Source organism: Poecilia reticulata, chromosome 17, assembly GCF_904066995.2.
Source record: "Poecilia reticulata chromosome 17, P_reticulata-male-v2, whole genome shotgun sequence".
Taxonomy (NCBI): Eukaryota; Metazoa; Chordata; class Actinopteri; order Cyprinodontiformes; family Poeciliidae; genus Poecilia; species Poecilia reticulata.
The window spans coordinates 21,477,591-21,489,305 of record NC_088846.1 but is presented as its reverse complement, the minus strand read 5'-3'; the positions used below and the strand labels follow the sequence as shown (position 1 = coordinate 21,489,305).

Here is an 11,715-nt window from a genome sequence, read left to right as displayed (position 1 = left end):
TTTTTCGCGTCACACGAGTCACGTGATCAACAACCGGATGTTGCTATTGGCGAAAACCGCGAAAACGACGACGACAGGAAGTAGTAGGATGATGGTTGTGAACATTTAAGGAGGAATAAGTAAATATTTGAGCCCATATTTACTTTACAACGTTGATCCTGAGTGAATTAAAGAAAATCCAACAATAAATACAAATGTACGCACCCAGTTCTTGGTTTTAAAAAATATCACTGAAGTTATACGTGTGCAGTCACCAGCCTGGACAACTTGGGATTAACCAATGTCTAAAAGAGACACAGACACAATATGCTAATAATTTCCATGATGATGAATGCAAATGTCCCATTTAACTGTGGGGTTTACAGTTAATGCAAAGACGTCCACCACAGATCACCACTGATGCATTACTGAAAAATGACCGACTGATGAATACAGCATTACAAAATGTGAACTGGCTGCACCATGAAAAAACATTTGCATGATTCCACCACACACATCACTCAAGCAAATTTTTGTCGTTCCTATATTACTGGAAATTTGCATGCAGATGCCTCTGCGACACATAAACCACCATGACCTTTAAATTTGGATCAATTTGTGTTGCAGAGTTAATGTTTTTGGGTTTTTCTCACGTTTCCGAATTAAAAAAAAAAAAACAGAAAACAAACCATGGATAGTAACAACCTACAGTTAATTATCACACACTGGTTTTATGACTATCCATCCATCCATCCATCCATTTTCTTGCACCCTTGTCCCTCAGTGGGGTCGGGAGGGTTGCTGGTGCCCATCTCCAGCTAACGTTTCGGGCGAGAGGCAGGGTACACCCTGGACAGGTCACCAGTCGGTCGCAGGGCAACACAGAGACACACAACCATGCACACACACACTCACAGCTAGGGGCAATTTGGAGAGGCCAATTAATCTGACAGTCATGTTTTTGGACTGTGGGAGGAAACCGGAGAACCCACGCATGCACAGGGAGAACATGCAGGCTCCATGCAGAGGGACCAGGGCCGGGAATTGAACCCAGAACCTTCTTCCTGCAAGGCAACAGCTCTACCAACTGCGCCACTGTGCCACTGTGCAGCCGGTTTTATGACTATTACTTCTTATTACAAACCCACTGCAAGCATGTATCATTTGTTGTTATGTCCGCAACTTTGGCATGCACAGATTAATTACATTTGACAGCATCATCAGTCATTGCTCAAACCATTAAGGTAAAGTTACACAAAGTCAACCAAGCCTTAAAGAAAAATAAACATTTGCATCTTAATTTCTTTATATGGTTTCTTTATACAATAAAATTTGATTTTGATTTTGATTTGATTTGATTTATAATGTATCCAGTTCGTTTTTTTAAATTATTGTAACTAGAAGCTCAGACTTTGTTCCATTAACATAGAATTAAATTTTTAGCATTTGGCACAACTACAATTTCTAAATAAAACAATCAAGTAAATAAAACAAAAACTATAAAAATCAACTGTTGTCTTTATGGTTGGGATTTTTCAAACAAATAAAAACGTTTTATCCATCAAAGATGCTTTAGCAACATACTCAAATGAGAATATTTTATATCATAATAATTATAAAAGTATAATGGCTTTTAGCTGTAATTTGAAACCAGGAAATTTCTGGATGAGGAAGGAAAATTATACCAAAATGACAAGAAAATACAGTCACAATAATGTAAATGTGCTGCTCTGGAAGTTTTTCTGGTTGTAAAACTTTTTCAAATGCAGCATTACTTATTTTGCATACTAACAAGAATAGATTAGTTGTCCCAGCCGACACCCTGACCTTCTGCACTGCCGCCAGTAACACATGAAAAACATCATGTAACTTGGTCAGATTTACACATAGAACACATAACAACTAATAAATGTTAACCAATCATTCACTTTTTAACCAATCCAGCTTTTTGTTTAGTGTAACTTTGACACTGCAGGGCGATCTCAGTCACCTCATCATCACCTTCAGCTCCATCAAAAACAGTTATTTATGTATTTATTTATTTATTTGAATAAGTCTTTGAATATGTTTTTTATTTATATATCTATTTTTATGTTTGTATTTCTTTTTATTTATTTGTTTGTTCAGTCTTCGTAGGCTTTAAAAAGAAGCTTGAGCTCCTGAGCTTTGACGTTGTTGTAATACCTCAAGGTGGCCAGACGGGGGCGCGCTAAGCCCACCACTCACCTGTACCAACCTGTACCAAGGGCATTTATTATTTCGCCTCTGAGCTTCTATTTAATTAATTTTACGGTGACCGTGGCGGCCTTATTGCTTTTATTTTCTTTATTTTTCTCATGTTTTAGGGTTGCGGTGTTTCCAGGTTCACTGAAGGGGAAATTATCCATTAATTCCCACCTCGTCAGCGAATGTGTGCGCGCGTGTTTGTGCGTGTGCGTGTGGAGAAATGTAGGAAGTAACGATAACTTTCCGCCAAAGACGACGAGAAGACAGCAATCCTGAATTTTTCACAAGGAAAAGGACATTTGCAGAAGGAATTACGACCATAAATGTAGACTAAAACCTCCTTTTTCTGATTATTGGGAACTCTTTATTCGCTTTTCGGTTCGTATTTCGGCCTGTTTTTTTTTCTTTTCTTTTCTTTCATTTCAAGTGATGTTTTTCCCCTGAAGTTGTGTGACAGGAGTTAGTCAACGTCACACAGAAGTGCAGGTATCTTTGTTTTTCTCCCCTGCCAGTGTGTTTTCCAGCTTTCAAAGATGGAATGAGACACTTTCCTTGAAGGTAAGACGTTTTGACATTCAGCGCCTCGTTGACACCTGTTACTGTTAGGTGTTTGCCACGGACAGATGTCTGTTTTCGGGATTATGTTGATTATAGGAGGATTAATGGTTTCCCAGAAAAGCGTGCGGATACTGAAAGTGTAGAAAAGGTAAACAAAATGAATAAGGGCTTATAAACTCAACTTTCATTGCTGATTCTTAGTCTTCCTGAAAATCTGTATTCTAACTTTTATTTGAACATATTTACCGAGTGGGGAAAAAGAACCATATGAAATAATGTAATAAATGTATTTTTCTTTAAATAGCAATGGAAGAATTACTGGAGCTCTTAATAATCCCAATAAAATAAAGGTCACTGTTTGTACTCTCAGGAAAAGTTTCTAGGAACTTCTAACTAGTTGTAACCCGTCATTTTCTGTTTGCTAGGGGTTCCGATATGACGTCACACACGTACGCCTGCTGGTTGTTTTGGAGTCGTGAGAAAACTTTTTCTCCCCTACTTCTGCAAAATTTCACATGTAGGATTAATCTGGGATTAGGTGATTTGGTTGGATTGAGGTTTTCAGCAACAGACACAGTTAGTTCAAAACAAACAGTTAGGCATGGTGGAGGCTCTGTGATTCTGTGGGCCTGTTGGTCTTCCTAAGTCGCATACAATTAAAAATATATAAAAACCTGAAAACGTGGTTTCTAATCAACATTCACGGTGGGTCAGACATAAAAAAAACAAAAAATAAATATACAGATTAGCCCGTTTAGGTATAGTGGAAGAAGTGTGATGCTGTGGGCCACTTTCATTCTAACGTTTTCAAATTGTTATGGAAACGTGGAAATTCACAGACATTAAAAATGCAAACTCAAAGCAGGTCTTCAGTATTACGTTAATAAAGTAGCAGAAATTGTTCATCATGCACTAAAAATCAAATACAAAAAGATAGTCCTCATGTAGAGCCTAAAGAAAACCTCAGGGGTGAAGGAAAGTGAAGGGATTAGAAACCAAAGATCAAGAACTCTGGATTGTCTAGAGCAGCAATTCTGAAGCATTTTTGATTTTGTCAAACTGTGGCCGCACATTTGAGCTTTTATCATTATTAAGTAAAGAGTAAAAACAACACGAACTACACCAATAAGGTAATTGTAGGAAATTAAGTAGAAATTTTATGAGAACACTAACAAAAACTTAATTATCCCAATTTTTCTCTCTTTTTTTGTCATTTTAAGACATTTTTCTTCTAAAAATGGTCTTTATTCTACTAATATTATGACTATATTCTCTTGATTAAACTGAAATTCTCATAGCCAAACCCAGATACTGTTGCATACAACTCACTGAAATAAAAGCAACTTTTTGAAATCATTTTATGTCTTTTGTAATTTCATTTTCTGGAAAGAAAATGCAAAAAAAAATCAGCTAAAATCGAACACATATATTAGTTTATTATGCTGTAATGAGATCACTATGTTCTTGCAGCCTCGCTTTGAGAGCTTTTGCATCATCTAAGCAGAAATGTGTTTCCTTTCCTAATATCCACTGTTAGATAAAAATTCAGCAGTGAAATGGACCCATGAAGTGTTCACAGTCTAGTTCTTGTGAAGTATGAAATATCCTGGTTGGGTTGAATGAGGAAGGAGTCATCTTACTGGATTCACATGGAAATGAGCTCCAGATAATTCACCCCATGTCTTCTCCCTCTACCAGGAGCATCACTGTGTTATTATGCAACCAGGAAATGTGATTAAATTAAATCTTGGCGAACTGGATGGTGTAAAAGCTGCCATCCATGCCAGAACTGCCACTGGCGATTTGGTTTAAAACGTTAATTTATTGCAAGTCACGTTTTCTATGCAAAGCCATTCAATTGCGATCAAATATTATTTACTTAAAGACTTTTTACATTTCTCTTCCAGAGTTGCAGACTAAGGCTGGGCAGTAAATAGATTTTATCGATTAATCAAACTTTTGGTTTTTGAAAGTTGCCTTTTCTCTTTTCACCACTGGACTCCTTGGGTTTCCGTTGCAACACGCCCAGCGACGGCATGTCGCTTGGCAGGATCTTTTTTTACAGCTTCTTGTTGTTTAGACTTTGAATTCAGGTCAACTCTGCAACAAAATGTAACACTTAGGCAACATTTTACTTGTTTTATTACAAGAATGAAGCCTTAATCTTAGCTGAATAAAGTAATATTAGGAAAAGAAGTAGTAACTTTATGAGAACTCTAACAAAAAATTATAAAACAATTTCTTATTAAAGCTACTTTATTTATTTTAAGACATTTGTCTGGTAAAATTGTATCTTTATACTGCTAAAATATTATGACTATTTTCTCATAATTAAACAAAAATTCTCATACAACTCATAGCAGGGATGACTGAAATGAACTGAATAGATTTTCTGTCATTTGAAATTTTGTTTTCTGAAAAGAAAACGATAAAAAAATGTATCTGGTCTGAAACAATTTTATTTTTTAGCTAAATCCCTCATTTCTAATTATACTTTATGTTCATTATATAAAATTAATGCAGCAGCAATCAAAAGATGTGTTTATTTAAATGTTTTTTACTTCATCCAAATGTTTTATCACATTCTTCCATATTTTTATTAATTTATTAAATTTTTCTTCTAAAATTGTGTATTTTTTCTGCTATTATGACTATTTTCTCCTAATTAAGCTAAAGTTTCTCTTAGCCAGAACCAGCTACTCTGTCGTACAACTCACTGTAGGCATGGCTGAAATAAAAAAACACTTTTTGAAAACATTTTCTGTCATTTGTAATTTCGTTCTCTGAAAAGAAAACAAGGAAAACAATCAGTTAATCTGATCTGGCATGAACAGATTTAATTATATGTCTTGTTTTCTATGCAATAGCAATAAAAGATTTGCTTATTTAAAGCCTTTAAAGATGTTTTCCAGAGGCGCTGATATTTTTGACCCCTTTCAAATGTTTTCCCAGATACTCTCATATTTTTATCGATTTATTTTACCTAAAAACTTTGTTTTATTGCCACTGTGTGTGATTTCTGCAGCGCCTGGTGGGCTGTGAGTTATGCAGAAGCCCGTCTCTGGGTCAGGATGAGCACTACAGATGGAGCTGGGACCCCTGAGCACAACAAAGACACCCGTGTGGTGCAGATCTACCCCAGGCTGCCTCTGGAGACAGAAACCTACTGTCCCCTGCAGGTCAGCATCGAGGACACGGTGAAGACTGTGATCCAGAACGTTGTGGTCACGCTGGACCTGGACTCCAGCCAGAGCTACAGCCTCCTGGAGGTGAAGGAGAGCGGCGGCGAGGAGACGCCGTTGCACGATGGCGACAGCCCTTTGGAGCGAGTCCTGTGTTGGCCACCGGAGACACAGAAGCGGCACCTTCAGAGTCAGGGCTACTACTTCGTCCTGCAGCAGAGCAACAACAGAGCGAAGCAAGTCGTAACGTCTAAGGAGGAGTCCGACGACCTCTGCAGCCTCCCGTCTGTGACCCAGGAGGCGGTGCTGCAGGTCTTACGCCAGCGCTTCTACAAGCACAAAATCTACACCTACATCAGTAACATCCTGGTCGCCGTCAATCCCAACAAGTTTTTACCCCTTTATTACAACCCAAAGTACGTGAAGCTGTACGAGAACCAGCCGCTGGGCAAACTGAGCCCGCACATATTCGCCATCGCCGACGTGGCGTTCAGAACCATGCTGAGCCAGCAGGCGAACCAGTGCATTCTGATCTCTGGAGAGAGCGGATCGGGGAAGACTGAGAGCAGCAGCTACCTCATCCACTGCCTGACCACACTCAACCAGGGGAAGTTCTCCGGCGGACTGGAGCGAGCCATTCTGGGGGCCGGCCCGGTTCTAGAGGTAGGACACCAACATACAAACCTTTTCACTGGCTGGGCGATAAATCAGTCTTATCATTTAATTAATTTTTTGGTTGTTGACGGTTTAACTTTTGAAAAACATTTGTTTTTTCCTTTTGAGTGATGTCAGCCATCTTACAAGCATTTTCTATAGCTTCTATTTATTTGGATTTTGAGGTCAACTCTACAACAAAATCTATTTTTAAGTTAAAACAACATTCCTTGTGGGATCAAGAAAGTATCTTTGAATTTTACTTTTTTTTTAACGAAAATAAAGTCAGAAGAACGCAGCTCTGGAAAAAAAAGAGCCCACTGCACTGAACCGCATTGAAAACCTCCTGGTTCCACCAAATGTTGATTTCTGAGTTAAAACATTAGTATTGTCGTTTTCCTTATTTCGACCATTTCTCATTTCTTGCTAATAAATACAAAATTTTTCAGAGACATGTTGTCAGCAGTTCATAGAATAAAGAACATGTTCATTTTACTCAGAGTAAAATCAGAGGAACTGATCATTTAAATTTTTCCAGAGCTGTATAGTCATAGTCATTCCAGAATAAAGTCAGGGTTTCCCCCAGTGTGTTATAAGCCTGGCGGGCCACCAGGCTTTTCTTGTGCCCCCACCAGGCTTAGCATTGCTTAATTATTTAATTTATTTTTAAATGTTTGCATTTCTAAGACTTTGTAGTTGGTGTTCAGATATTAATCTTCCAATCTTTCAATAACATATAATTATCAAGTGATATTTTCAAATTTCCTGTCAACTTTAAACATTTTTTAACTCAAAAACATGACGGGCCGCTGGATGAATGACTGCCGAGCACCCAACCATCGGGCTTAGCAAGTTTTCTAGAGGAGACCTTTAATGTCATTTGATAAAATCAAAGTAATACCACAATAAATTTTTAATATTATCAGAATAAAATGGTAATATTAGGAGAATGAGGTAGAACTCCAACACAAAAAATAAACAGAATTTAATTATCCAAGCTTTTTTCTCATAAAAGTGAAGTTTTAATAAATTCTTCTGGTAAAATTGCATCTTTATTCTGCTAATATTATATATAACACAGTCATAATATTAGCAGAATATTACAGTAATGCTTCGTCATACAGGGATGATCTAAATAAAAGCCACTTTTTGTAAATATTTTCTGTCAAATTGTCTTTTTTTTTTTACAAAAGAAAGTGAGAAAAAATTGGAAATCTGATCTGGTATGAAAAACAATTTGATATTTCAACTTCAAGCCATTTCGCCCAGCCCTACCTGGATGTAAAATCTGTAGGAGTCAGAAATATTCATGTGTTATTAGTTTGATGCACAGAATAATAAACAATTTGATCAATAAGGAGCTAGCTAGCAATAGCAAAGCTAACTGGCTTTTTATGTCCATCATGAGCGATTTTCTTTAGTACGTTTCTGTTGCGATACAAGTCTTAAATTTAATTCATAACGGTAGTAAAGAGTCTTATATTTGTGTTGGTGAAACCTGCAGAAACCCTGTTTTAATTTCACCATTTAGCGCTAAAATAAATTGCGTGATTAGACGAGCATAAGAATAAGAAATATAATGAGAATTAGCTTTAATTGACTAAAAAAGACAAGACTAACAATAAACTGGCCTTTAGTTTGTTAGTTAATAATGTTTCTGATAAGTTTTGTCATAAAAAGTTGCTGTTATTTTGTGTATTTGGTTGGTTGTGGTTCAGTTTGTGGGTTTGGCTCTGATTCAGACGGAAACTTGAGAAAGTTTTATCATTTCTGTTTTCAGAAAACCTACTTAAATCCATTAGTGACACCTCGTGCTAAAGTTTGCATAAAAGTAACCAGATCTGTTCTTACTTTGTAAACTGCTTCAAATATTTTAATCTAGCTTAATGACGCGTGAATCAGATCAGCTGAACATTTGTTCCTGTCTTTGTTAATGCGCATAATCCGGAAAAACAAACGAGCTGTTAACTTTCATGGGAAACATTCTCTCGTTGCGGCTCTGTTCAGATTTTATCACAGCTCTTGCAGGGAGAGGAACTTGTTGAAATGTTACAGGCATTTGTAGCTTTCATTCCCACAGAGCTAAACTCAAGCTAAAGCAGAAAATCTGCTTCTGCTGCAAGTTACAGCGAGAAATAATGAAGTTAAGTTTTCTTTTTGGACTCATATCAGTAAAGCCTGCAGAGTGTGACTCACTACGACCACTAGTTCGCTTATCAGCAGATCACTTTGTGGCTCTGTTTCTTTTTTGTCTGCCATGAACCGTCAGTTAAGATATGTTTGTACTAGTCTCTTTTTGAAAAACTTGCTATTTGAGTCTTGAAACAGAAACTTGCAAATCTATAATGTGGCCATTCCCTGTTTAATGAAATCATTAGTGAATTGTCTATTAAGAATAGATTAATGAGAAATGCAACAAGTTGGTAAATAAATGAGGCAAATCTGTTTATTTTAAACATTCTGTGAAAAAGTCTTTTGCCTCCAGTGGTATTTAGGTTTTTGCCCGTCTTTGTCCCAGATTATGACAGTCTGCTTAGAAAATGAGGATATGGACAAAGTTGAGGACAAAAGAGGAAGTGTTGCGCATGAAAAACAGTCTAAAGTAGACAAAAGTTAAAAAAAACAGGTCACAAAAGCAACATTATTTATGTTAATCTCCATTATATAATCCAAAATTCCAGCTAATTAATGTTTGGGAATTTTCTTGATGTTCAAATACTCATCTATTTGGCAAACTGGGTTATTTTTGGTATTTTTTTAGACTAATTAAATATAAGAGGACATTTTGTGCTTTTATGAGACTGCTAGCATCCCCTAAACTTTGTTTACATTCTGACATCATATGACTGTGAACTGAAAAGAAAATACGATTTGTTTTAAGGTTTTACGAATATAATTCTCTTGTGTCAATAATTTTAGAGCCGTCTTTGGCTTGCTTTAGAGGTGCAAATATTTGGTTTTCTTTCTAAAACCTTTGGATGTCTAAACATTTAATATAACCATTAAAAGAAGAAGTTTATTCAGCAACAAGGCAATTCAAAGGGCTTTACATGCATTAGGAGAAAAATAAAAGCAACAGTTCATGTTTTTGACCATTTGGATAAATATTTTCTGCAAACATTAATTTTAAGTCTCACCCCAAATTCTCAACCAGTTTATCAAGTTTATTTGTGTAGCACTTCACACCCTGAAAACTAAAAAGAAAAGAACAATAACCAGTTGTGAAAACCAATAACAGACATTAAATTTTGTCCAGTGCCAAGGCTAAAATCATTAATAACATTAAATATTGATCAAAATTTGATTTATTATGGTTCAAAAACAACTCTACCCAGGTGGCTTATTAGTCTTGACGTGAAGGAGCTCAGTGTTTCAGCTGTTTTTCAGTTTTCTGGATATTTGTTCCATATTTGAAGAGCATACTGTTATGATCGTGTTCCTGTGTGTTTATTTTTGGAGTTTTTTGTGTTCAGTTTGCTTCCTGTGTCTCCATCTCTGTGTCTTCCATGTTGATTGTCTCAAGGGAACAATCAACATGGAAGACATGTTGATTGTCTTCCATGTTCCCTTGATTACCCCGTGTGTATTTAGTCTCACCTGTTGTCTGTGTTCTTCGTTGGGTCCTTGTCAAACGTACGTCTTTGTCTGTATCAGTTCTGTCCGTCGCCCCAGTTGTACTGCTAAGTCCTGTGTTGGCGTCAGCTCTAGTGTTTTCAGTCTTTGTGGTCAGTTGCTACCGGCATCTAGCTGTGTGCTTGTCTCTCGCCGTGCCGCCTGTCTTGGACTGTTGCTGAGCATTATCATCATTAAATATCACCATTTTCATAACCTGGGTCTCGGCGCCATCTCCTCACCACCATCCACCACCCATCCTGACACATCTTTTCCCAGTCTCAGTTTAAGTGGAAAGTAACATTTCATTAGGTTGACAGCTGTGTCAATCATACAGATTAACCAGTGGTTTCATATTTTAAAAACTTATGATGTTGTTTTAAAACCCTTACTCTGGACTCACATCTGCTGGGTTTCCTGGTCATCATGATGCTTTTTGTTCAGTGACGTTATCCATTAAACTACTTCACAGAAAAGCTGGATTATGCTGAGATGCACACAGTTTGACTTCATTTAGTGGTTTGATTGTTTCTAAAAGCTGGGTTGCACTTGATTTTATTTAGAGGAAGTAATATGCATGTCAGATTTTTAAGATTTCTGTGTGTAAAACTTTTAACTCCGTTTTGTAAATATGCATGGTAGACTTTCACTGAATCCCAGTAAAATACACTGAAGGTTGTGGTTGTAACTTGATGAGATGTGAAAAGGTTCAAAGGTTGTGAATGTTTTTTTTTCTAGACACTGCAATCATAAACCATCAACTTAAAATAAAAGTAGGTCAACAAGCAGAAGCCATTCCTCTGAAAAAGCGTTTTCTGGATAATTTAACATCTACAGATTTCGGGTTGCTTGAGTTTTCTGTGAAGACATTTCCAGCTCTTGGCCCCAAATGTCGTTTGGTATCGACTCTCCAAAATGTCCCTTCAGGTTAGCCTGTTATTTGTACCGATTCAATGGCGGATAAATCTAAGTTGTGCTACTTTATCTTTGTCAATGAGTAACTGGATACTCACACACTTTGCTTCCAAAGTTTCTGTTTCGGTCACCTATTTGCTCTGACGACTGATTCAGAAATGGCGCCAAACGGATCCGAAGGGAAATACCTGCATTCTTAAACGGCATGCATGACGAAATGTGACTTTATTTTGGTTTAATTGAAGGAAAATCTCATTTTTTAGTGACGCTTGTGGCCTGAGAATGGATCCACATGTTGAAAGTGAGGCACTAGTTTGTTTCACTTCATTTAAACTGCGGTATTGGGGAACAAACTAGCGGAGTTGCTGTAGTCACAGTTTCATTCATGTTGCTGCTTTTGACTCTTCACTTATTTGTTCCAGTAGTAGGTGTGGAAATACCAGAAATTCGCCCCCTCAGATTTTTGTGCTTTATCTTTCCATCTAAGCAGATGCCACAGAAAAGGCTGATATGGTTACAGATTGCACACTTCCTCCTTCCCAAAGGGCCCAGCTATCTTTACGTGGGAACAAAACATGGATTCTCTCTC

The 11,715-nt window shown here is 37.1% G+C and overlaps 1 protein-coding gene across 4 annotated transcripts in view; it reads left to right on the top strand.

The window, feature by feature from the left end:
* Positions 1-2,118: 2,118 nt before the first annotated feature.
* Positions 2,119-11,715, top strand: part of myo9b (myosin IXb) — a 41,209-nt gene continuing 31,612 nt past the window's right edge. For 3 of the 4 annotated variants that reach the window (XM_081598426.1, XM_081598425.1, XM_081598427.1), the window contains exons 1-2: positions 2,119-2,763; positions 5,789-6,608. In XM_081598426.1, the coding sequence (XP_081454552.1) occupies positions 5,835-6,608 (774 nt within the window). In that variant the 5' untranslated portion in view covers positions 2,119-2,763; positions 5,789-5,834. The remainder of the gene's footprint in view (positions 2,764-5,788; positions 6,609-11,715) is intronic. The other variant, XM_081598428.1, reaches the window with a different exon arrangement.